General features: G+C 52.1%; 5 protein-coding genes across 5 annotated transcripts; 3 read left to right on the forward strand and 2 right to left on the reverse strand.

Annotated features, from left to right (window-relative positions):
* Positions 1–157: 157 nt before the first annotated feature.
* Positions 158–4582, reverse strand: FDXACB1 (ferredoxin-fold anticodon binding domain containing 1). The gene is made up of 6 exons (XM_052697375.1): positions 4279–4582; positions 3783–3939; positions 3131–3334; positions 2369–2527; positions 416–1645; positions 158–283 (listed from the first exon to the last, which is right to left on the reverse strand). Exons 1-5 carry the CDS (start codon positions 4442–4444, stop codon positions 469–471), a joined length of 1863 nt encoding a protein of 620 aa, XP_052553335.1. The 5' UTR covers positions 4445–4582; the 3' UTR covers positions 158–283; positions 416–468.
* A 1219-nt stretch (positions 4583–5801) lies between these two features.
* On the forward strand, positions 5802–7675 carry CFAP68 (cilia and flagella associated protein 68). The gene is made up of 3 exons (XM_052697264.1): positions 5802–6075; positions 6576–6642; positions 7320–7675. Exons 1-3 carry the CDS (start codon positions 5875–5877, stop codon positions 7493–7495), a joined length of 444 nt encoding a protein of 147 aa, XP_052553224.1. The 5' UTR covers positions 5802–5874; the 3' UTR covers positions 7496–7675.
* Positions 7676–8300: 625 nt separating this feature from the next.
* Positions 8301–12452, reverse strand: CRYAB (crystallin alpha B). Its single transcript, XM_052697263.1, has 3 exons — positions 11972–12452; positions 10301–10423; positions 8301–9208 (listed from the first exon to the last, which is right to left on the reverse strand). The coding sequence occupies exons 1-3, from the start codon at positions 12167–12169 to the stop codon at positions 9005–9007; spliced, it is 525 nt and encodes a 174-aa protein (XP_052553223.1). The 5' UTR covers positions 12170–12452; the 3' UTR covers positions 8301–9004.
* Positions 12453–13863: 1411 nt separating this feature from the next.
* Positions 13864–16413, forward strand: HSPB2 (heat shock protein family B (small) member 2). The gene is made up of 2 exons (XM_052697262.1): positions 13864–14046; positions 15021–16413. Exons 1-2 carry the CDS (start codon positions 13953–13955, stop codon positions 15467–15469), a joined length of 543 nt encoding a protein of 180 aa, XP_052553222.1. The 5' UTR covers positions 13864–13952; the 3' UTR covers positions 15470–16413.
* A 1272-nt stretch (positions 16414–17685) lies between these two features.
* CUNH11orf52 (chromosome unknown C11orf52 homolog) lies at positions 17686–24947 on the forward strand. Its single transcript, XM_052697265.1, has 4 exons — positions 17686–18227; positions 21762–21802; positions 22589–22635; positions 22954–24947. The coding sequence occupies exons 1-4, from the start codon at positions 18196–18198 to the stop codon at positions 23188–23190; spliced, it is 357 nt and encodes a 118-aa protein (XP_052553225.1). The 5' UTR covers positions 17686–18195; the 3' UTR covers positions 23191–24947.
* Positions 24948–26050: the final 1103 nt, after the last annotated feature.

Below are 26050 nucleotides of genomic sequence, written 5' to 3' on the forward strand. Positions count from 1 at the left end.
TATCTCCTAGCCCCACAAACTTGCACACATTCAGCCTCATGAAGTGTTCTCAGACTTGCTTGGGCCGATATCTCTTTTTATCTTTTATGATCAGCTTACCCTATCAAAGAAAGGCTCTACTTTAAGAAACGAGCTTTCATTACACGCGCGCACAGCATGGAGGTGTCCACTTTTTATTTTCCACATTTACAATGTAGGCAGATACTGGACTCCACCTTTGTAAGAGGCGCTGCAACACCACACAGCACTGTGAGATGCAGCCACGTTCTGCAGACAGCAGCACCTCACAGCCCTACCGCAGGGCCACATGGAGCCCTGCCCCAGCACCACACAGCCCTGCCGCAGGGCCACATGGAGCCCTGCCCCAGCACCACACAGCCCTACCGCAGGGCCACATGGAGCCCTGCCCCAGCACCACACAGCCCTGCCGCAGGGCCACATGGAGCCCTGCCCCAGCACCACACAACCCTACCGCAGGGCCACACGCAGCCGCTGAGAGATTTCCTCCCTGAAGCGCAGCTGCATGGCTGCCACCTCCCTGCGGCCCAGCGCCCTGTCGCAGCTCTGGAAGGTGAGCCGGCAGCACACACTGTTCCGGCCTGTCCCCGGCTGCTGGAAGTCATCAAGTAAATGGATGGATGCCACCGCTTCATCTGATACTTCTCTAGCAATGGTGTGAAAAGCAACATCATCCAATTGTTCCCCATCGGGAAGCCAAAAGCTGACGTCATGCACATAAGAAGGTGGGTAGAGAGAGAAGCTCCTGAAAATCCGTAGCTCTCCTGCAGGAAACTGACGGAGGAAGCGTGCGTCTGATGTCCAGAGCATGCGCCAGTCATCTATGGCACAGATGAGCATGGCCACAAGGTCCAGATTCAGTGAAACAAAGACAACAACCAAATCGCTGCCTGCTGGCTCATACGAAGCTGTCCGCACTGCACCCACACAAAAGCTCCTCTCCAAGGAGTCCCGAGTATCTGCCTTCATGCAGAGGAAGAATTGCATTTCACCAAGCTGAGATTCAAAAGCAGCAAAGTCATTGAGTTCAGCTGTTCCCAAGCTCGTTGCTTCCTGCAGACTAATGCTCAACTTAAAATCAGAAATGCTCTGGTGAAGAGAATGTATGCTGGTTTTAATTTTGTCCACTACCATCTGTATACAGCTGTTCTCTGAACCTCGGTTAACTGCACACACAAAAACCATCTCATGAAAAACAGGCATACAGTAAGGAGAGATGCGGCACTTCCTGAAAACTGGGCCAGAAAAAACGTAAAGTGTTCCTGGGACAAAAGCTGCACTTTTTATTAGTGCCTGAGCATAAGGCAGAAGGGAAGGTCTAAGATAACACCACTGTGGAGTTTGACATCCCTCTTGTACATTCTGATCTGTGTCCCCATGAAAAGCAACATGGGAAAATAAAATTGCGTTTGCCTGCCCACCAGCCATTTCTTCAGCACTTGGAGTCTCCTCTGGTCTTGGAAGGATCCAAAAAATGTTTGAGTGACAAGCAGCATTGAGGTGACCTTGGAGGAGCAGAGAAAGGCAGTAGTCAATGCTCTGCAGTGGAAAGGCTTGGCTGAGCGCTGCAGTGAGCTTCTCCTTTATTGTCTGTACTGGATGGTTTGAATTTCGCTCTAGGAAACCCCTGTGAAAAACAAAAATGCAAATTACAGACACAGCAGACAGATTTCCCTGCAAAGCCCTCCTATCATCATAACTTGAGCATGGCAATTTACTCAAAGCAGTATCAGACATCAAGCTTGCTTTCAGCAACTAGTCAAGTCTTTCACCAGGGGCACTGCAACCACTGATGTGCTGTCAGGATGCTGGGCATGTCTCTAGGCTGCAACCTACTGCTACCTGTGCTTTAGCCGGTGGAAAGGAATGGAACTTAACTGTCAGCGTCACCAAGTTTCCAGTCATCACTGGCATTACCAAGCTATGGAAACCAGTCACCTTTTCCTAGCCCTGCACAGTTTCCAAGGCATGCAGCAGGGCAAGTATGTGATGATGAGCACTCTTTACCCTAGTTAGCCTTAGTATTGCAGTAACAGCAGACACAAAGTCAGCTCCTTGTTTCTTCCAAGCTACGGTAAAATAGATTAAAAGGTTTCATTATCTGTGTGAGCAAGCATACAGTAGCCTGGCCTCAACCACGGAGTTCCTTTTTTCTTCCATAGGCTTTTTTTTAAGTAGTCCATAACCACAACCAACACAAAGCAGACTTCAAGAAGAAATGGGAAAGAAAATCCTGTACAGGGAAAAGGAAGGAATGTGAAGCAGTTCCATTTTATCAGAGACCCATACTGGTCATTCCCACTGAGAGGACGCACGTTACTGCCAAAGTGACACCAGTTGTGTAACTTACCTGTTAATTTTATCCACAAGTACTTGCGGTACTTGAAATGAAATTCTTTGTCCGTTCAGCTCTGTCTCACAGATCAGAGGCTTGCAATACAGAAGCGGTGCGCTCCGAGTAAAAACGTGGTTTAAAGCACCCTCTATGCAGAACGATTTATCTTGACTCCTGGCAATACATAAAAGCACAGCAAAATCATTGACTCTTTCCTAGATTTAATGTGACATAAGGGAGGGTGACAAAGATAATTCACCTTAACACTAACACGACTCTTGCTGAATCCCTGATCTTGTTAGACAACAAAAATACAACTTAGCATATTTATATGGATAGATGGTCCAATACTGAAATAATCTGCACAAATAAATTGTGTGGTCTGCATCTTGCTCTGAGTGATCTGTTCTACCTAGCTCTGCAGTTGAACTGCAATTAACTGACTGCTGGAGGTCCCTGCCAACATCCACCATGCTGTGACTATCTCAATCAGACACATATGCCACAGTCCCCACATTGTCTTTAGGCTAAGATTGACTTTTACTCTGAAATGGACCATTTTAACCTTTAAAATTCTAAGATAATCTGATCTTTTCAAGAGTACTTTCTCAAGAAGCTTGCATTTTCTTCTGGGCTATTCTGCTTATAGGCAAAGATGAACTGCAGCTGTTCTACGGAAAATTAAATAGTTTCTCTCTCCAATAAACAACATACTAAAAGATCACATGAGTGTGACAGGCACGATGAAAGGACATGTATCTGCCACGCCGCAGGTACCTGTACCCCGTGCATTCATAGCCATGGGCAGTCTCTGCTCGGAAGGGATGAACATCGCTCAGGATGAAGCCAGCTCCTGCTGCCACCGCCACCACCTGCCAGCTGTTGTGCCACTCTCTCCTGGGCTGATCAGCAGGCGTGCCACCCTGACCCCTGCAGAGAGCCACGCGGACCTCTCCATCCTGTGTCAGCATTTCTGCACAGCTGGAAGGGAAGCAGGCAACAAGAGGCGCTGTGTTAGCACAGCCAGAAATCATGTAACACCTGCAAGGAGCTGCAGCGGTGCTAGGAAGGTATGTTGCCCTGCAAGGCTGTAGTGAGGTGGGGGTCAGCCTCTGTTCCCATGTAACAGCAACCAGATGAGAGGTGATAGTCTCAAGTTGTACCATAGGAGGCTCAGGTTGGATATTAGGAAGAATTTCTTCTCTGGAAATATGGTCAGGTACTGGCACAGGCTGTCCAGGGGGTGGGGAGCCACTGTCCCTGCAGGTGTTCAGGAAATGTGGAGAGGTGGTATTTAGGGATACAGATAGTGGGCAGCATTGGTGGTAGGTGCATGGTTGGACTATGTGATGTTAGGAGTCTTTTCCAACCTTCGCAATTCTGTGATCTCTGCAGTCAGTGAGCACAGCACTAACTCTGCTTGACTCACCTATGGAAGAAGCCTGAGAGCAGTTCTCTGTTCTTCACCACCCCAGTCTTCCTCCCACAGTGAGGGAAGTTGAAATAAATGCAGTCAAATTCTCTTTTTGCTGGTAAAAAATAGTCCTTCAGCTTGGTGCAGTCCACAGAAAACATAACTTCAGCTCCTTCAAAAGTAAACAAAAACCAAGGTCAGGCTGGACGGGGCTCTGAGCACCGCAGGAGCTGTGCGTGTCCCTGTGCACTGCAGGGAGTGGCACCAGGAGGCCTCTTCGGATGTATTCCAACCCAAACCATTCCAGGACTGGCCACTTTAGAGCCCATCCGTGGCCTTGCCTCCCACGTGTCAGGGAAGCAGGGAGCCCACGCTCCTTTTGCTCCGCCGCAGATTTCTGCTAACGGTTCCTTCAGCGCTGCTCCTCCTGCGGGACACCGATCCCGCCGGCCAGCCCCACCCCGAGCGGCACTCGAGACCCGCGAGGCTCCGCAGCGCTGCGCCCGCCCACCCCTTTCCCGCAGCCGCCGGATGCTCTCCGCGGCCCGGCCCCGCGCCGCCGCCTCTTCCTCTCCCTCGTAGCAGGTTGCCACCACGCGGGTCCCGTCGGTCTCGCAGAGCGCGGCGGCGAACGAGAAGTTGCCCTCGCCCAGCAGCAAAACGCGGCGCTCCGCCATCGCTCGGCTCCCCGATGGCCGCGCTTCCGCCCGGTGACGCCGCGTTCTGTGCGCCCCGAGCGGCTCGGGAGGCGGCGGGGGCGGCGCGGGGCTCAGCCGGGAAAGGCGGTTCCGGTCCGGGCGTCGGCGCCCTCGGCCTGGATGAATGAATTCCTCTGTTTGTAAGGTGGCTGCGTCACCCCGTGGTTACCTATGAAGCTGAGAAATTCAGTATCCTTCTTTAGGAAAATAAATGCTTACTGTACCACCCAAAAAGCTCTGTCACATCTAGAATGAATGCAGTCCTCTGATGCCATTGGCTGTGGTGGTGAATGGCTCGGTGTCTGGGTGACAAGTGGTGTCCCTCAGGGGTCATTGCTGGGACTGGTGCTCGCTGTCATTCACTGGTGACACTGACAGTGGGATCGAGTGCACCCTCAGCAGTTTGCAGTAATATCCTAAGCTGTGTGCTGCAGCTGACACTCCTGAGGGACAGGATTCCATCCAGAGAGATTCAAACAGGCTGAGCTCTGGGCCCAGGAGAACCTCAGGGGGTTCAGCAAAGCCAAGAGCAAGGTCTGCACCTGGGTCATGGCAGCACCCACTGTCAGTGCAACTGGGGGACGTAAGGATAGAGCACAGCCCTGCCAAAAAGGACCGGGGGTACTGGTGGGGGGCAGCTGGACATGAGCCAGCAGTGTGCCCTGGCAGCACAGAAAGCCCAGCGGACCCTGGGCTGCAGGCAGAGCAGCGCGGGCAGCAGGGCAGGGAGGTGCTCCTGCCCCTCTGCTGTGCTGTGACAGCTCACCTGGAGCACTGCGTCCACAGGTGGAGTCCTCAGGGCAGGAGAGACGGGGAGCTGCTGGAGCGCGGCCAGAGGAGGGACACAGAAATGGCGGCAGGGATGGAAGCCCTCCCTGCGAGGACAGGCCGAGAGCTGGGGCTGAGCAGCACGGAGAAGAGAAGGCAAGAGAAGGAGAGCTGAGAGCGGCCCGTCAGCATCTGAAGGGGCTGTGAGAAGGGAGGGGACGGACTCTGCAGTGGGTCTGTGTGATGGGAGAAGGGGAGATGGCTTCAGACCACAAGAGGGGAGACTGAGGTGGAGCTGAGGAAGAAGGTTTGGCAGTGAGGGCGGTGAGGCGCTGGCACAGGTTGCCCAGAGAGGCGGTGGTGCCCCGTCCCTGCAGACAGCCAAGGTCAGGCTGGACGGGGCTGTGAGCACTGCTGAGCTGTGGGTGTCCCTGTGCGCTGCAGGGGAGTTGGACGAGATGACATTTAAGAGTCCCTATCAACTCAAACAATTCTAGGATTGTATGCTTCCGTCACAACCAGAAAGGTGAGGTCCTTGCCTGGTTACCAAGGAAGTGAAGGTGTGACATTCCGTGCTGCTAGGAGTGGTTTAAGTCTGGGCTGCTCACTGCTGGACTCTGTTCCCAGATCAAATCCAGACCATGTACAACTTCCTCAGTGGCTCCTTAAAGCATGCCACTGGCCATGGGGAGGTGTGGACAGAAACCTCCAAATTCTCCCAGTTTGGCTGGAGGTGCACCACCAATGAGAACGATTACTCGCACAAAGTACTTATGGGGAACTGGAATGAAGAGCGCTACGACATCCGGAACATCACACAACCCAAACCACTTCCTTCCCAAGTATGTGCTGGGCCTTTCACGGACGTAGCAAATCTCAGCTGAGGTATTCCTTGGTCACTGAATTTGTCACATACACAGGGCCTTATCCATTCCATCAGCTTTGAATGTCATAGAGGTGAACCTGCCATGAATAGCTCCCCTTCTGCTGCCCTGCTCCTGGTCTTTCCTAATGGATTTTACAAATGCAAAGCCAATTCCTTTCCTCGGCTGAGCACTCTACAACAGTTCCACTGCAGGGCAGAAGCCGTGAGAAATGCTTCTTCATTTAATCTCAGCCTTGCTCTTAGTAGTGGCTCCAGTCAAACTGTGGTGCCTTTGCTGTTCAGCGTTTTGCCCTGAGATGGTGAATGCAAAGAAGTCACCCAAGCTTTGTGATCTTACCTCAGACTGACTTCAAAGCAGGGGTGTGATTGCAGGTACTTTGTTCCTCCTGTAAGGTGCAAAATGCTGAAGTTTTTAGTTTATATTTGGCAGTGTTAAATGTGAGTTTTTCTTTCCAGTATGCTCACTGCTTTGAAACGACGTATTCTTCAGATTACAACATGGACAAGGATCAGAAAACGGGAAGTATGTGTGCAGAATAGAAACAAAATGTTTGTTCTGTAGCAAGGTTAAAGAAGATCTTTGGATGACATTTTGCCCAGAGACGACAGACTGATGTTTTCTCTGTTGAGCTGTATTCCTGCACCATCACAGAACAGGTCTTTCGAGTCTTTCAGGGAGTGGCACTTGCATTTCATGTGTTCTTGCCTAGCTGCCCTCATCACACTTATTCCTGAGAGATCTCCATTGAAAAGCCCCATTTCTTGTTTCTGAGTTGGAGCCTTTGTGGAAGAAATGGATATGCGGCTGTTGGTCGGCGCTTGGCTGCAGTGAGCCAGCAGTGTGGCCAGGAAGGCCGACGGATCCTGTCTGTGTCAGCAGGAGCTGGCTTTTGTTCTCTGAGTGGTCGGGCACTGGCACAGGATGCCCTGGGAGGTGGTGGAGTCATTGCCCCTGGAGGTGACCAAGGAAAGGGTCGATATAGCACTGAGGGACATGGTTTAGTGGGGAAATAGTGGTGGTAGGTGGGACTAGATGATCTTGGAGGCTTTTTCTAACCTTAATGATTCTGTGATTCTAACAAACCCCTGCTCTGTAGAAAGGATTTCCCCCCATTTACACTTTTTGGATACACTTGGATATATTTTGGATATATATATTTTAGACATTCTTTCTCAAGTTGGCTTTGTTTCTCCTTTCAGGATTTGAACAAGAACCTCATTGGTTTCCGGGCCACCAGCCTGAGTTGGAACCTCCTTTGTTCAAATCAACTGCCCAGTCCTGCTACACAATCGACTACAGGCCTCCACACAGCCACTGCTCATGTCCAGCACCTAGAGAAGGAACAAAAAGGATGCAGACAAAGCAACAGAGATGAAGGGGACTGCAGACTATGCCTTCAGGATAACAGGAGGCCTGTCTGCTAGCCGTGCTGCAAAGATATCCCTCAAACCAAAACAACCTGTCCTGCATTACAGCCAAATACAGCATCTTGTGAAATATGTTGCTCCTGCTTTCTCAGCAGTATTGTTTGTAATTAACCCGTGAGTTTCTGTCATGCTTCACTTTGTCACTGAAGCTCAACTAACACCTTACCTGATAGAACTTTTTAAACTAGAGCTTGGCATTCAGGTGGGTTCTGGTGCATTTGACAGTGATCCCACCTCACTGAGTTCTCATTGTAGTCCTTTCCCTTAAAGCCATGGAAGAAGTTTGCCCACTGAGTTCACCTGAGATTTTGACTGATCTCTTATAATTCTTGTCTTAGCAGGTATAAGAGACATAGAAGATGGGTCACAGAATCATAGAATCATTAAAGTCAGAAAAGACCTTTCCAGATCACCCAGTCCACCAGCACTGCCCACTGAGTCCCTCAGTGCGACATCCACCCCTTCCTTAAACACCTCCTCCCCCTTCCTGGACAGCCTGTTCCAACACTTCATCAGTCATAGCTGAGTACAATGACCTGTGCAATAGACCTGGTGCATTTTTTCGGGGTTTTTTGTTTTTGGGGGGGGAGGGGAGGGGGGCAGGAATTGCAGAAATTATGTTCCAGTAATACAGACTTTCCTTTCCGCTCATAGCTCTTTGAAGAGAGGTGCTAAGCAGATTCTGACACACGAGAAGGACTTAGTATTGTTTCGTACCATACAACAGTGTTAGCATAAATCAGATGAATACTCTAGACTTCAGATGCTATTTATTGTTTGAAGGGCACAGACAACATAGTTTCAGAGTGATGTGGTTTGCACCATTAGAGCAGGACATTTTTTCTCCTCTCTGGATGTATCTGTGTTTACTGCAGCTATGCAGTTGTCATCTGCAACTGCTCCCAAGTGATTGCAGCACTTGAATGCTTTTGCGTAGCATGGATCATTCTAGAAATACAAGATACAGTTGTTCCCCATTCAGCTGTTATCTGACACCCACACTTTGAATGGGTTTCGATTGTCATGAAGTTGTCATACCAGCCTAATCTCCACTGGAGAAACTTTTCTATTGCTTGTGAAACACCCAGAAATCCTCAGGAAACACTGAAAGGAAAGGCTCATGCAGTTAGATGTTTGCAAAACATTAGAGTAAATGAAGTTACACCAGCAAAGTGTTTTTGAACACAGAAACAAGCACTCCTGGACACACCAGCCACACAAGCTGTAAGCAAGAATGATGCCAGATATGTTTCCCTATGCTGCAAACTTACATGGCTTTCTTGAGCCAACACCTCTCTTGTCTCAAGTGCTCCAAACCAAAAACTACAGACTGCTTATTCACGTTTTATTTGTTAGTAAACTTACTCAGCATAAATAAATAAGAGTGCCCATTGAGCAGAGCTGGCATCCAATGAGAAGTGCTCTTGAATGGCCCTGGCGTGACATCACATAGCAGCCTACTTCCTCTGGGATCCTGCAATGGCAGGCTTCTCTTCACGGGTGATAGGAATACTTCGCTCAGGGACGTCGCTTTGTTTTCTTGGTGCACTCACTGTCAGGACACCATCCAGAGAGAGCGATGAGGTGATGGTCAGGGGATCCACATCAGCTGGGATCCTGTATTTCCTGCTGAACTCCCTGGCAATAAAGCCATGCTCATCCTTCAAAAGGAGAAGAGAAGGAACAGCGCTGATTAGAAGTGTTCCCTCAGTTCCACCTAAACCATGGGTCTTTAGCATAAAGTCTGAGTTCAGGAAGCTTCAGCTCCCAAAGGAAAACTTTTCAGAAAGTTAAATGAGTTTTTATTATGAGATCTCCCTTGTAAAGATCTGAGAACGGCTGAAGCGAGAGAATGGCCTGCCCCTGCAGGTGGTGCGGGCACCCTTTGCAGGATGAGGCTTCCTCTACCAGCTTTTGTGCCTGCCAGCTTTGTTTCACAGTGCTGTGCTGCCATGGCTAAAATGTAGGACCTACAGCTACCTCCAGAGCCAGCAGGCCCTCCTCCTGAGGGTCTCCAGGCCCTCAGAATACACAGCTTCCAGGTGAGTTCTTCTCAACTCTAGCAAAAAAAACCTTGCAGAAGCTATTTCAGAATTATGAGCTTCCAGCATCTATGAATAGTGCTGAATTTTTTGACTGACAGATCTGGGCTCCCAGAAGCTTTTGGACCTGATGGATACACTGATACAGCTACTTTATCTCTAGGATTTGTTTCCTTCTTGCAAGTAGAGGGGGATGGGCAATCCCTGTTATGTACAGCCTTACACATGGCTTTTGGCCTCTCTTTGACCATTTGCCACTGAGCCAGCAAGCAGTGGGACGGCTGATAGCAGAGCACAACCCTTAAGGACTGTAAGTTGGTATTTTTTCAGGAACAGATAGCCTCTTGCTAATGGAACAGGGCAATGCATGGATTATGTGGTTTAATTATTACAGCTCACTGTTAACTTATTGAATGCCTCTCTGCATTCCTGTCTTCTTCCCAGAAAGAGGGAGGCCCAGAAATGCTCACTTCAAAGTTGATTTTCCAGTTCAGTTCTCAGGTCATGCAACACCAGCACTAAATCTCCACTCTGCTGCTGCCCAGTCTGGAATCGGATCGGTTTGCACAGAGATCGTCCATTAGGATTGGTTGATCAAAAACACTGCAAGTGTTTCAGAAGGGCAAAGAAGAGGATTATTCTGCAGCCTCCTGGTTTAACCATAGATGAGGAGGCACACACTGGCTAACAGTGACGCAATTAAAGAAGTACCTGCCGCTCCTCGTGTTTCCCATGAATTTCTATCATGTCCCCAAGCACCTTCACTTTCAGCTCCTCAGGGGAGAAATGCTTCACATCAAGATTTACAGAAAATTTGTCCTTCTCCAGTCGCATCTGTAAAACAAGGAGACAACTTCAGGCAAAGGTTTCAGCTTCATCAGACTCTCAGCATGCAGCAGGTCACGCTCACACTGGGCTATCTCCACATGCCCTGCCTGACCTGCATTCAGTCCTGGGATTCTTATCTGGCTCAGATTGTCTCTTGTTAGCTTCTTCCATTCATGCCCACCACTACAGCACATAAAGCATGATGCTTTCTCTCAGGATAAACATATAATAAACATTTTCTGGGGAATAAGGAAGAGATTTTCTCAATTTGAATTTGTTAAAACTGACTCCCCAAACTTTTTCTGAGGTGTCTGGAGATTTCCAGTCTCTGCAACTGAATTTTGCTAAGTCTTTCTGGAAAAAGAAACTGAGTGTGCAGCTGACTACAGCTCATGTGTGTCACTCGCAGGCTTTTCCCTGCAACATCACTCCTTAAAAACAAAAATAGCGTGTGTCAGCTAAGCAGCACTACTGCCTCACCTCTCTTATCTGAGCAGCAGGGCTACTGCTGAAACTCTGAGTCACTTGCTGCTCATCTTGCCTCCTTACCTTCCATTTTGCACTTTGTCATCTCCAGCAAATGCTGCTTTTTGCTGGCTCCTGAGGTTGAATTTGCATTTTCTGCCTGTCTTGGATAAGTCAGTGGGACTCAGCAGTGCAAGCTGGCTCTCTCTGCCTTCCTGCTGTGGTCATGGTCAGGAAACACACGAGGCTCCTGCAGCTCTGTTCTGGGACATGGAGGCAGCTTCCATGCCAGTTCTAGCTTACTGGTTTCCTCAGTTTTACCTGGAAGGCTTCCTGCTCCTTCTGCTAGATAATTTGTGAAGATTTCTCCAATGAGAAAGTCAGATGTTGATGTTATTACCTGTGGTGCTTATTATGGCTGCTTCAGCAGATGACCAGAGCCAGGTGACTAAACCAAGGGAAACATTAAGCAAAGAGTAAGAAAATACTTCCCTCTCACTCCGTTGGCTTTGAGTAGCTCTATAAGTTATTTGCAAATAGACAGCTGACCTGCACACTGAACAAGGTCATTTGAGCTGCGTGCCTCAGCCCCTGAAGCAAGCAGATGACCATTTAAAGGCCCTCCCGTCCCATATCTCTGAAAAAACTGCTCTGTCTGCCAGAGATGCTTTAGCTTTGGCCTCTCTATTCAGCACCGGGGGGCTCCCATGCTGCCTGGCATGGGGGTCCCACTGCTCCTCTACTTCTCAGGAGGAAGCAGAATGGAAAATTTTTCAGGGCAGACAGAGAAATCAGGCTTCCTCCTTTCTCCTGTCAGTTCCTGCAGTCATTCACAGCACACACACAGCTCGGTTTGTCTCTGTGCCCATGGCTGTGGCAATACTTACTCTCAGTTACAAGTGATTAGCAAAGCGTGCAGAGGAACTTACCTAACACAGAGGAGCAGAGGCAAAAACTCAGCACCCTTTTCCCCAGGCTTTTCCTATTAACAATCTACAAGCAGCGTCCCAGCTCTCCTGAGTTCCCAGCTCCAGACCCATCAGGATGTGCACCCAGCGGTAACAAAGAGCAGAAAGCAGGGCAGATTACCTCTGAGAGTCCCGTCTCCAGCCAACTGGGCATCCGAAAGAAGGGGGATCTCATCAGGAAGGGGCTGAGGCTGGGGGAAGTAGGGAGCAGCTCTGACTCCTGCAGGTGCTCTCCAAATATCTGGTCAAAGATACGGCTCGGTGTCAACCAAGAAAACAGAGGTCTGCGGATCAGGGGGTTGTGTATGGTGATATCCATCGGAGCGCGACGGAGGAGCCAAGCAAACGACTGCTGCAGTGCTGTGCCCAGCACAGGGGGCAGCTTTATACCCGCGTGGTTGGCGGGGCCTCTCCCCCCGAGGCCTCCCGAATAGTGGTGTCAGGGATTTTATTGTCCCAATCCGGGACTGGTCCCTTCAGCAGTGCCCAGGAGTGTCTGGGGGTTTGAACAGATTGCTAAGGAGGAGGGGGAAGGGGAGAAGAAGACAAGGAGACTAATGGGGCAGCAAGAAGCCAAGCTGCCCGGCTGCCCGCCCCGCGCCCCACGTGCTGTTTATCTGCTGAGTCCCAAGCAGGCTTGGCGGATGTTCCCAGCTGCTTCGGATGCCAGCAGGATCAATGCAGCTCCTATCTTTGGCTGACATGGAAAAGGACAAGGGGCTGTTGTTCCCTGTGACGGCACCATGGCTGCAGCTCCCCACTGCACCCACGCGCCTAGGAAAGGCTCTGCCTTCCCTTAAAGCGAAGGAAGCCACACGCCATAGCTGGAGGGCAACATGGACCCCAAAAGGTCTGTTGTGATGTACTCTGGTGTGCAGCTCTACAGACTAGTGAGCACCCTACATAAGCACCTGCTGGTGTGTGCACACTAAGGATGATTTCCACAGGGCATCAGGTGATACCTCTTCCTCTTTGCCCACTAGAGAAACCACTTTGCGGGAGAGAACAGAAGAGCCTAGCACTCTGCAAGCAGAGATAAAGCAGGAAACAGCAGCCCTGCAGAGCTGCACTGCTGCTTGCCTTCTCTGGTTTGCAAACTCCCTTGTTCTGTTTGCCCTGCAGCAATCAGTTCAGATCATGAGACTGGGTTCAGCCCAGCAGCTGTCTTTAAAGTACAAGAGCTCTGAGTATCTGCAACTTACATACAGCCTTCTGACTTAGGGGCACATCATTCTCACTGCTAGCACCATCAGTCCCCTGCAAAAGGGCCTGACCCTCTTCCTGTTCACTTGCCTGCAAGATTAGGGAGAATTCACCCTCTGCAGAAGCCCCAGCTGTACTTTGTCCAGTTCCATATTACGTCAGCAGTAGTGCACCTGCTCTCTCGCACTGCAGACATGGAAATCTCTGGTTTCAGAGTATGAGGAGCTTAACTGGGTACTACCTCCCAGTTCAATAAAAGTGGATCTAGGCCAGCTTCAGACCCTGCTTAATGTGTGACCTCCAGCACAGGCATTCTTCTGATCCCACTGCACAGCACTGAAGCCCTGGCCAAGGCACAGCCCAGACAGCTGGCTCACAGTGGCACAGTTCTGGAGTGTCAGCATCAGGGTCTGCTTAGTGCCACTTAACAGTCTGCAGCACCTTACCACTCCCAGGAACAAGAGACTCAGCTTCAGGGGAAAACAAATCCCTTTCTCTGGGGCTGATTTGAGGGCTAAGCTCACAACCATGGCTTTGCATGACTGCACACAACCTCACCAAGCACCAGCCACCATTAGGCATTGTCCTGTCCCCTGCTGGCTTGGCAGGGGCAGCTGGGGGCCCAGTTCCTGTCTCTTGTCCCCTGCCCAAGGCAGGGAATCAGGAGGTGCAGGATTGCACCCCGCTGACAGGCAGAGCCTGCAGCTCTACAGGAATGCAATGAGGCGCTTCCCTCGTCACCCTGGCGAGGCGGCCCGGGGCCTGGTGCAAGGCTATTTTGGTCTGTCTTTTTATCACACACTCCTCCCTGTGGAATTCACCCAACTAAAACCTTGCAATCTGCAGCCTCCGCTCTCAGAGGCAGCGAGTGCTTGGACAGGCCCCTTCCTCAGCTCTCCATGGCTGCGCGGACGGTGCCCCACGCCTACCCCATGAGCTCAGAGTACGAGTTCGCCAACCCCAGCAAGATCTACGACCAGAACTTTGGAGAAGGTAAGCAGGGAGATGGGACCCCCGGCAGCTCTCTGTCTTTGGGTGCAGGAGGCTGGCACAGTCCCTCTGGAGAGGAGCTTCAGGAGCCAAGGAAGCCCAAGCATGGGAACCCAGGCAAAACCAGAAGGATAGCCTAGGCACAGCCAGGAGCTCTCTTTAGGTCCACCTCCTCCTTCCACGCCCAGTGCTGGTTCCCCTGTCCCTTTCCTGTGCCCCCAGGGTCTGTTCATGCACATGCTCTGCAGCAGGGAGCAAAGCGTTGTCCCCTCATGCCCCCCCCACCTCACCACACCCCACAGAGGCTGTGACTGTGCAGGACATGTCCCAGTGCTCTTCTCCATTGCCAGGGGAGGTTGCACCCTGCTCATGGGAGAGGTGTGTCAGCAGCAGTTCCACCTTGCCCACAGCAGGATGGGGGGGAGGGAGTTTAGAAAACTACTGCTGGGGGAGGGGGAGGGGAAGATTTTGTAGCCGGGAGCAGTGAGAAAAGCTGAGCTGGGGTGTTAAGCACAAAGCCCGGCAACGGTTGGCAGAGAGGAAGGAATGTGGGCAGCAGCAGAACCATTCAGCATCGGCACAGCAGCGTGAAAAGGCAAAAAGATCCAAGGAAAGCCCTCTGGACAATGGCAAACAAAAGGCCTTTAGTTCTTCAGGGCAGTGTCTTCACCATCAGCATTTTCCATGCCCAGCCCCAGCAGCGGGCTTTGCATGCTGAGCACCCAATGCACCCACCAGTCCCTTCCAGTCCACCCAGCAGATGCCCTAGCTGGATGTCAGCCCTCAGCTTATGGCAGAGGAGCCTTTGGTACTGAGTGTGCACTCTGGAGATGCAAGGGTAGGAAATGGCAGAGCCTCTGTCCCCATTGCAGAACTGACGCAGCAGCAATATCAAGGTGTTTGCAGGACCCAGCCTCCCTGCTTCTCCATCCCTTTCCCTGGGAAATCCCCCACTTCCCACTGGGTCTCATTCCTAGGTGTGTCCCCATGTGAGATTTTAGCTCCTGCCCTGTACCACGGCTACTACATCAGGCCTCGGATCAACAAGCAGCTGGATCGAGGCACCTCGGAGGTCAGCCTCAACGACCACAAGTACGAGGTGTTCCTGGACGTCTGCCACTTCCTGCCCGACGAGCTGACAGTGCGCACTGTGGACAACCTGCTGGAGGTGGTGGGGCAGCACCCCCAGAGGGCTGACCGCCACGGCTTCATCTCCCGGGAGTTCACCAGGACCTACATCCTCCCGCTGGACGTCGACCCCTTGCTGATGAGAGCCACCCTGTCCCACGATGGCATTCTGAACATTGTGGCACCCCGAACAGGAAAGGAAGTGAAGGCCAGGATCATTGAAGTGAAGATAATCCAGGAGCAGACAGTGGGGCAGGAAGAACAGTCTGAGGAAGAAAAAGGGAAAGAAGAGTCCTAAAGGCCCCAAAGCTGGGTTTGAGCAGGGAGGGGGGAGAGGCAGAAAAGGGAGTCACTGTGCCAGGCCTCTGTTTCTCACCATCAGTGTTTAGAAGGGCTGGAACACAGCTGTGCATATGCCAGACTTCTGCTTCTTAAGGCTGATGATCAGAAGAAGGGGCTTGGAAATGAAAAAAGAGGGGGACTAAAGTGTTCATGGAAGGGACTCCAATGCAAGTTTTTCTCCTGGGTGCCCAGTGAGCACCATGCTCTTCTCTCACCCCACACTGCAAGGGCTGCTCTCGCCCAATGCTCTGAGGCTGTGCACCTGCCCATGCAATCCCAGCACCTTGCTGGTGCTGGCCTTTGTGCAGATGCAATGCTGTTAAGTACCCACAGCTCTTGAATGGAAAGAGGAATAAATCTGCCTCCAAGCTTCACTCATTTGCCTTGGACTCACACTGCTCCTGCCCACATTACTGTGCAGCAGGAAGGACGGATGATGCCTTAGCAGCTTGGAATGCAAGGAGCAGAGCAGTGGAGAGTTCACTCTGAACTCGTCTGGAGAAAAGTCCCATAAATGAGAGATTTGCCCCTTTAGCAGACATGGTGATGCTACCAGCTACATGAGAAACGTCTTCACAGCCCTGTGACGTGGGACTGGGGATCGGGTGTGCTGCTGTCAGCGGCAGCTGCTGCGCAGCCAGCCCCAGGGTTCAGCAGGCGTCAGGCACAATCCTTGTCGGTGCCAATTAAAGCATCCAGAATGCTGTGTCACCGGCCAAATATGGGGACCCTGGCACAGCTCAGTGCAGCCCTCCTAAGGAGAGAGAAAAGCTCCGAGGTCCCCATGGACAAGCTTCCTCCTGTCAGAATGTGGCTGCAGTCTTCTGCACTCCTCTCTGTGAGGAAGGAGGGCCAGTAAATAATTCAGATGATGCCAAAATAAAAATCACCTTTACAACAGGTTTTGTCTAGGCTATTAGTAATAATTTCAGAGATAATCCCACATTAATGACTTCCAGTCACCTGCTTGTAAGAGCAAGAACTGACAGGTCCTTCAGGAGCGGACTGTCCCACTGTGCCCCCAGCACACACCCCGTCCCACTCACAGCATCCACCCAAGCCCCTGCAGCAGTCACAGGGCCTGGGCTGGGTCTATGCAGGGCACGGGTCCTAAGAGAAAAATGCCTATAGCAGTTCAGAGTTCCCTCTGCGGTGATGCCAGCTTGCCTTGCACCCGTACCTATCGCAGCACATTCCCAATCTGTGACACACTGCAGTGCAAACGCACAGCAATACAACCATTACACAGTTCTCGTCCCTCTCTTAAGAGCCCCATCCGCTCTCTCCAGCAAGTTCATTCCTCACCGCTGGGCACTCGCAGGCTCGCGCTGTGCCAGGCTCGCAGCCTGTCACCCAGACAGGCCGAGGGCAGCTGCCGGGGTGGGGGGAGGGAGGGACTGGCACTGCCTGGTGCCACCCGGGGCTGCGCCCGACGCTTGCTGCTCGGTGCTGGAACCAGGCGGCTCCCGTCGTGCTGACGGGCTGCAGGGGAATGCGGAGCGGCAGCCAAGGGCTCCCCGGCTGTGCCAATGTTTTCAATGCCTTTCTGTTTCTCCAGTGGAGCTCAAAGCAGCAGCTCCAGCGTTTGTGTTTGGGGCTGATGGGAAAAGGCTCCCAGCCTCTTTGTTTTTTCTCTCCACAAAGCAACGTAGTTATCCCAGAAATCAAAACAGTGGCTCACTGAATCAACAGCGTCTGTGGACAAACCCTGAGACACAGAGTCTGCAGTTTCCCAACGGTACTCAGATTCCTGAGACCACCCGGCCTGTGCAGCAGCCCAAGAACTGGTCCTGCTGGGGGCAGGGCTGAAGCCCACCCGCCTGCATCAGTCAGGCCCAGGTTGCAGGACTTTCAGTAGCCCAGCTGCACAGAGCAGCAGATTCAGCTCAAGACCCTGTGCAGCTTGCAGTGCAGCTCCCCCAGGAGAGCAGCCATGCCCCTGGCTGAAGCATGGTAGAATTCTCCTCCTCCTTCCGCTGCTGGGAAGCCCCAGGCTTTGCTCTGTGCTCAGGCAGACAAGCGATGCTGGGAGACTGGGAGCAGGGCTGCCTCCCCTCAGCCCACCAGAAGGGAGAATGGGAGCTCCCCCAGCTGTCAGCACATCCCTTGGAGTGTTCAGACCCACTCAGAACTGCCAAATTGAGGCTGTGGGGCACAGTTTCTGTTCCAGTGCAAAATCAACAATACTTTGACATTAAGTATTACCTCAACAACCAGATGTGCTCTATAAACCTACTCCCACTTCTGCTGGGCCACTGCCTCCCTCGCAGGTGATCCACTCCCTTCCCCAGGTGATGCCACACATTTTCCAGACATCCCACTTGATACGCATGAACAGAACTGACAGCTCCTGTTCTCCCTGAGCTCCCACTTTAGAGCTCCTCTTGCGCAGGAACACCTGAATCCCTCCTGCACTCCTTCCCTGCCGGCATGCCAGGAGCGGGGCAGCTGAAGGCAGAATTCCAGCCCTAGGCCTGGCCCCGGGGGACGGCAGCTGCCCCTCCCAGCCCCGGGCAGCCGGCGGCAGCCCCCCGGTAGATGGCACGCACGGGCCCGGCGCGGCGGCGAGAAATCTGATCCTGCAGACACTCCCTTGGAATAGGCAGGGGACGAGCGGGGAACCAGGAAATACAAGCCGTGCCCGTGCAGAGAACGCTCCGGCTTCATGGAGGAAGGAGCGACATGGGCAACCGCTGCAGCTGCGGGCGCCCGTGGTGAGTACGGCGGGGCGGGGGGCGGCGGCCGGAGCCAAACTCGGGCAGCGCTCAGCAGGGCTGCAGCGGGGCTGCTCCTCGCACCTGCCGAGGCGGGGCGGGCCGGGGGGCTCGCCTCGTCGGTGCTATAGCTGGGTTCTGCGAGGATCGAGTTGAAATCCTTAAAAGTTCCCCAGCGGAGGTAAAACCTGCAGGCTGTGGCACTGCCCCTAAGGGCAGCGGCCCCCCCAACCCGGGCCGCGCCGTTCAGATGCTGTCAGGCTCCCGAGAGGAGGGGCGGCTCAGCCCCCGCTCTCACGCTTCGCCGGCGCGGCGCACGGGGTGGTGCCGGGTGGGAACACGGAGTGCTGAGAGCGCGGGGAGAGCTGTAGGTATCAGGTGAAGCGCAGGAGGCTTTCTCTCCAACACTGTATTTGCTCAATAATAGAAAATCATCGGAGCTTTTTAATAATTAAGAGGCACAGCATCACCTAGTGGCTGGAGCCGAAGAGAGAGTTTGTACACCCGGAGTCCGGGGTTCAGGAATAGGAATTGCAGATGGAAGGGGGGAAGCTGGTTCTAGAAATCTCCTTGTCTTCCACTTCCTCTGCCCTATGGCAGGGGTTAAACAAGGTGCCCAAGGCACTCTCTTCAGGCTGCAGTGAACAAGAGCCTACACAGGCCCCTTGGAGCACAGAAAGCACCATCAGCACACACCGTGTGGCACCCCCAGGTCTGAGCAATGCCAGGCCATGCGCAGACACTTCTGCCTCATAAAGAAAGCCTAAACCCAGGCTGGATGGTCAGCTGCCCAGACAGGGCTGAGCAGGAAAGCAGCTCTCCGCTCTGCCTGGGGAGCAGTGTGGTGGCAGCCTGGCTGCAACTGCCACTTCAGGGTCAGTGCCAACTTCTGCTGTCCCAAGGCTGCAGGACCAGGACTGCTGCGACCTTCTGGGTGTTTTTCCTAAATGGAGAGTTAGAAGCTGGGGTGTTTCTGCTGGTGGTGTCACCACAGTCTCCCTGCTCCCCTCTGGCAGTAGAGGACTAAGCTCTGGCCCAAGAGCCTTTTGCCCCAGCAGCCCTTGTGGGGCTCTCATGCTAACTCTTGCCCCATGTAGGGACTGAAGTGGAGCTCTCCCAGGAGCTTCTCACTGTGTCTTGCACAGGAAAGAACCTGGCTGAGGAAGGGCCTCAGGCTTGCAGGCTTCCCTACGCTGCACAGGCGGTGAACAGATAAGTAAGGAGAGTGGAAGGTAAATGAGTCTGTGCTGTAGGTAACATGGCTTGTAGGACACCCACAGACCACCATGACCAAGAGCAGACTGTGGTGCACTGAAGCCCCACTGCAGAGGTCTGCGTGATTCATGGCTTTGCCTTCGTGACAGAGGGAAAAAAGGTGCTGCTTATCTTAGTTCAGGTACTTCTGGGCACCAGTAATGCTTTTATTTCTAGGTATTTACTCAGCATCAGCAAAGAGCTGGCTTCCTAACTAAAGCTGAGACTTGTAAAAGGGGAGGTAGGTACCTGCCTTTTGTAGGGAAGGGAGGAGGCTCCTGAAATCTTAAGAAAATCCTTTTCAGCAAACTTCTTCAGAACAGAAGCTGTCAGTGAAAGAAAGCATGCCCTGGGGTCTGGGTGTCTCTGCAAGTTCAGCCCTGGGCAGGATTCTCACTTCACTCTGCATGGGCAGCAAAGGATGCCAGAATTTGGGGCTCAGCATGAAGCAGAAATTAGGTTGGTAATGACATGGGGAAAGGAGAAGCAGCGGTGCAGGAGCAGGGACACATGCTGTCATGCAGAATACAGCATGCATCCAGCAGGTTGTCAGTTACAGCACGTCTGACCTGGTTTTGAGAAGAAGAGGGGAGAGGTTTGCCTTGCTCCTTTCCCTTGCCACATCCATTGTAATTACTGCAGATCTGAGGCAGAGAGATGCTGTCTCCTGCCTGGCTGTGATTAGCCTGCAGACAGTCTCAGAACAGACTACACGCTGGCTGCTAACGCTCACTCTGCAAAGAAAGACAACCAAAACAAGCCAAGGCGGTTGGGAAAGCTGGGGCTGGAACGTGCCTCCCAGCAAAGAGACTTTGGACTCTGCTGAACTTACTTCACATGGTGCTGTTTTAATTGCAGCCCACAACCTGACTGCAAAGATGCAAAAGCTCCAGCACAAAGCCAGGCAGGGAGGGTCCTGGAAACCCTGCGGGCTCATGGCAACAGTGGAGGGAGATCTACAGGTGGGAACCACACCAGGACAACACCATAAGAAGCAGAGCTGAATCCTTTTGTACAGCCCCTGCATTCCCCAGAGCTACCCTTGATTTCCCAGCTCCTGGTTAATAATTACCATCTGTTTTGAAGGTCTCCTGGTTCTTTGTCATTCCTTTTCTCCTTTTGCCATTAGAACAGCAAGCTATTACCACACACTCAGCCCTGCTCTGTTGCTCCCAAAACTGCCTCTAAAGCTGTGCCTCAGGCACCTCTTTGCTCCTACCTGTGGCAGATCTGTCAAGCAAATGCACGACATGCTTTGGACCGTGGCTGATCTCTGGGAGCTCTCCAGCCCCCTTCAGAGCCCTGGCTGCTCACATTCAGTTGCGCTGCAGGCTCTGTTAAGTGCATGTGTGTGCAAAGGAGCAGCTGCACCAGGGCTGGCACCTGCTCCCTTCCAGCCATACGAGCATTCTGCAAGGATAACATTTGCTTCATGCTGCAAAGACAACATTTGTCTCATGCATCTGGCCTGGAATGTGACACGTCTCTGCTCTGGCCATGCTGCCCGGCCAGCACCAGACTGTGGAAGTTTGGCTCTGCTGTTGCATACAGAATGAATTTGGCTCCTATTTGCGCCATGGCTGGGACATGGTTGTGTTTGGCTTTTCTCTCTCTGGTCACACAGGTACGGACAAGATTTGTGTTTGGCTTGGCTTATATAAAGTGTGCAACTTGTTTGGTTTGGTTGTGTTTAAGTGGAAAACTGCAATCAGGAAAAACACGGTCTGAAAGATTAAATTAGCATGTTGGCTGTGCACAGCTAGCTGCTCGGTGGGCAAGGAAGCCGAAGCATGGGCTATCAGAGCTTCTTGTTCTAAGACAAATGTTTCATGCTAAGGGGGATCATGCTCAGTATCCTGTAACTTTGATCATACAGCTGTGGAAACATAGTTGCAGTGAAATATGTTCTCCTTCACACTGATGCCTGTGCGTAACAGGACTGCCAGACAGGGCTGAAAGGCAAGGAGTCTTGGGGGTGTCTGTAGTGTGTAGTAGAGGAGTCATTGAAGAGGGACCCCTGGACCTTTTCCCTGCAAAATTCACTCACATTCAGAAGGTGTCTCATTCCCTCAGCAGGGCTGGAGCCTGCACAGATGCTCACAAAGCTCTGAGTGGAACTTGGCAGTCCCAGACACCCAAATAGGGGTGGTTGGATTGGGGGGAGGGGAAGGAGGGGCTCTTGGATTTCCCTGAACAAATGCAGAATGTTGGGGTGTGCTTCTGAGTGTGATGAAGGCAGATGGTGAAGCTTCTGAGGCTGACATCTCTCTCTGATTCCAGGAACTGTCCTTCGCTTTTTAAAAGGAAGAAGGAAAAGCAAGGTAAGGATTTGTGAAGATGCTCTAGAGTGCAAGAACAGTGGAAGTAAATCAGTCCCTGGATAGCTGGCATTCATCAGCGCTGGCTGCAGATGGATCCCTTAGCTGAGGCCCTCTCCCAAACTCTTCCATACTTGACCTTTCTCAAGAGAGATCTGACAGAGGCAAAAGGCAAATTTCATTGAAATTTAAAGCAGGGGCGATATAAGCCATGGAATTTGGCAAGAGGATGGGAATGGGCTTCACTGGTATATCTAAAATATCTGAGTTGTGCACATAAAAATGTGTAAGTACCCTGTTGTGCAGCACAGCAGGAACTGAATCAAACTCCCATAAGAGCTGCAAACATTCATCTGACATCAGTGCCTAGAATAAAGCAGGGAGGAACTAATAGCCCAGTTGTGTCCTGTGGCCTTTGGACCATGCTGGGCAAAATATGTTTGCAGGCAGCAGAGGAAATAACAAAGTTAAAACTGGATCTGACTTCTCCAAAGGCCTGACAAGGAAGCTCTCTGTGCTGTGTACATCCTTCTGGGTTCTGCCAAGAACATTGCGGTACACAGCATGTTGTCATCCCAGGAAACCTTATTTTTTCCAAAGAAACAAGCCCAGGCTTTCTTCTGGGAGACAGGCCTCAGAGACAGCATGAGGGCTGAGGATGTCAGATGGGGTGGAAATTTGATTCGCATCCAGGGGAGAGAGCCCATGTGCCAGATGCTGCTTTTTGGAACTCAAAACTGGAACAATAAACAGTTGTGTTAACCTGATCCGCCGGTGTCTCTTTTTCAGGAACCAGTGTGAGACATGAGAGCCAACAGCACCAGCCTGGCAGGAAGGTAAACAGCTTCATGGGGTTGTTTTCTGACTGGATGTTGGCAGAACGGGGTTAACCATCGCTTCCTAGCCTAGAGGGGTCAGGCGCACATGGGCTGTTCATTCAGAGCTGTGACATCTCATCCAGTGTAGGCTGGGAGGGCTGTGGGAGCGACGTGCATTGCTGCACAGTGATACAGGCCTAGTTTTTCTCACTGATCTGTAAAAGATGCAGTAGGATGATGCCTGTCTCTGAGTCTGAGGTGTCAGTGGGCTGGGCAGTGCAGGGGCAGCATGTAGGGCATGCAGGTCCAGTTGACTCTGATCTCTTTTTCCCAAAGCCTCCAGCGCATGAAAATGTCACGGAGTTTCCAGTCTATGCTACTGTGAATAAACCTAAGAACACAAAGCAGGACGACAGCATTCATTATGCAGACATCCAGGTGTTCACCAAGGTGCGGGAGCGCTCTGTGGAAGAGGTGAAGAACTTGCAAATGCAGAATGCCACAGAGTATGCCACCCTCAACTTCCCCCGGCCCAGACTGAAATACGACAGCAAGAATGGGACCTTGGTTTAAAAAGCTTGGTAGCCCCTGCCTCCTTCAGCAGCTAATGGATTCCACAGGCGTAAAGATGCTGCAGGCTCAGGCTAACTTCATGAACACATCGAGCCTGCCTGCAGAGCAGAGCGGCTGCGTCTTCCACCTGCACGAGAACACACACATTTACTCTCACATGAGGAGTAGTCGCCTCTGGTTCTGCTGGTCAAAAACCAACCTGTTCCCCTTGGCTCTGCACAGCTCTGTGTGGGAATGCAGCATACAAGATTCTGTTCTGGGGCAAGGGAGATGTTGCCATGGGATTTTATGCTCATATTAAGAACAGAATGTGGTTGATAGCAGGAGGAAATTGCATGGAAGTTCTAGCTGTAACTGCTGTAAGGTCTTCCTCTGGTACCAGCCGCTGCACACTGCAGTCATGCACATCGTGCATCTCCTTTTCTCAGAAAGCAGTGTCTTCCCACCATGCACGGCACACTGAGGCCAAGGTCGGAAATGCAGAATTAACCAAGGGGTACAGAACAGTTCCTTCCATTGAAGGGTGGTACCAATTAACTAAGAATGTTAACTGGTCAATGCTTAATTGGTTAATTGGTTAGTGAGCTCTTTTCTCTGAAAATGAAAGAAGGAAAACCTGCAGCTTATCTGAAAGGCAGCCATTTAAAGCCACTGCCTATATTCAGGGTAGTTACCCAGTCCTTGGGCTGCAGTAGCTGTTTGCATGCCTGAGACGCTGTGAATGAATCCTGGACAATTTTAAAGAGGGCTTTGCACTTTTTCTCCATTCATTTTTTATTTTGTGTTATCAGCCTTAGTTATAAAACCTTGCAACATAGAGTACATGCCATGTGGTGTCTTCTGCTAAAGCTCCTGAAGACACTTTGGAGAATATGCTTATGGGTTTAAAATAGTGTTAGCAATGCAGGACAGCAACTGTCCACAATCTTCTACCACAGGGCTGTGTCTGACAGTTGTGGTGTTGGGAGCTGAGAGGGCTCCCAAGCAGTGTCCTCAGGCCCTGAGTCAGTAGTTGGCACAGTCTGTTCCTAGGTAATAGTCTGCACGGCCAAACACAGGTCCTGGAGCAACCTGTTTATTGCCAGTGTTGAAAAATGGACATCTGGTACCTTTTATAAATGTGCAATGTTTTGCATATTATGGCTCATTTAAATGTAAAAGAAAAACCATGAGGGAGCTCCTCCTTGTAACAATAAAGCTGATGTGGGTACTGTGTGCTAAGGCAGAAGTGCTGTGAGGACCAGTCCTACAACCTTTCTATCTGAGCAGGTCTTCTTACTCGCGCTGTCCAGCAGACAACATCAGGGCTATTATAAGGCCAGACTTTTTTAAATAATGAATGGGAACAGTCTCTTTTTCTACCTGAACAGGATATTCTCTTTTTGCCCACGCTACTGAGCTGAGCCCAGCTGGCTACTGGAACGCCTGCAGAATAAGACACAGAGCCATTTAGGTTGCCAAAGATCCCCGTATCTGAGCGCAGCCCATCCGCCGTGCCCACTGGGCGCCCCTCGGAGGGCAGCCTGCTGAGGTGCGCCGTGGCCTGGAGGTGGCCCAGCACCCTGAACGGCGGTAGTGATTCGGCTCGATTGCCAGGCCCCGAACTGATCAGAAGCCGAAGTCTGTTCTGAAGTTTTTTCCTAAAAGCCTTGTTTTTGCACTGATTAACAGGCTCCAGCAGCCTGTCTCCTACGTTTCCCAAGAGTGTTGATATATCGAACACTCCTTGGACATTAAAGATAAGATTTTTGAATCGAGCTGATCGACTCACACTTCCTTTCCCCTCCCGTCCTGACGGGAGGACGCGCCTCACGTCTTCCCGCCCCCGCCCGCTTCCCGCCCTCCGGCGGCCGCTCCGCCCCGCCCCCACCCGTCCCCATGGCAGCGGCGACGCGCGCGGGCCGGGCGCAGGTAGGGCGGCAGGGAGCGGGCTGGGATCCGACCCGGAGCCCCGTTCTCTCTGAGAACCCCCTCCCCGGGGCTCCTCAGCTCCCGGGCCCCATCCTGCCCTCTGGGGTTCCCCTCTTTCCCCGCGCTCCGGCTGCCCGGCCTGTCACTCGTTCCGTTTTAAATTAGCAATTCCCATTGCTGCGTTGGCAGTGCTGATTCGGATTCCTCCTCCAGGAGTGGGGGAGATAGTTGGGTCCCACGGGTGCTACAAGCCGACGTCATCGGGAATCCTGTGTACATGTTCTGAAGGAATCCTGTCCACCATCCTCGCTTTACGTGTGAAAGAAAACAAAAGATGTGTAACTTCCCCCAGATCCACGGACGTTAAAACTCAAATATATTTTTTTCTACAGAAGGCAACAACTTTCTGCCCTGGATCCCACCGCAGAGGGGAATTGCTGCCTGCTGTAGGACGGTACAGAGGGGTGCATCCAGGCACCGCACTGCCGAGTCCGTTCCCGCCCTTCGTGTTTGATGCCTTTGCTTCTCCCCCTCAGGACTGCGGACAGAAGGCGGGCCGTGCTGCTGGCGCGCCCCTGCTGCGCTGAGCGGAGCTGCGGCACCTGGCATGGGAACGCGGCTGGGCGCGGGGCTCCATCCCCCACCGCAGCGTGCTGCGGCGTCTGTGAGTGAGACCGCTCTGCGGGAGCTTTGTGGGGAGGTTGGGAGGGGCACCCTGTGAGCTGTGCTTCTGAATCATAGAATCACTGAATCGCAGGATGGCTTGGGTTGGAAAGGTCCTCGAAGATCATCTAGTCCCAACTCCCCCACCATGGGCGGGGTTGCTGACATCAAGGACTGCCTCAGGCTGCCCATGGCCTCATCCAGCCTGGCTTTGAATGTCGCCATGGTGCACCCACAGCTCCCTGGGCAGCCTGTGCCAGCGCCTCACTGCCTCACTGTGAAAATC

This window comes from Tympanuchus pallidicinctus, unplaced genomic scaffold, assembly GCF_026119805.1.
Source record: "Tympanuchus pallidicinctus isolate F22 unplaced genomic scaffold, pur_lepc_1.0 scaffold30, whole genome shotgun sequence".
Lineage (NCBI taxonomy): Eukaryota > Metazoa > Chordata > Aves > Galliformes > Phasianidae > Tympanuchus > Tympanuchus pallidicinctus.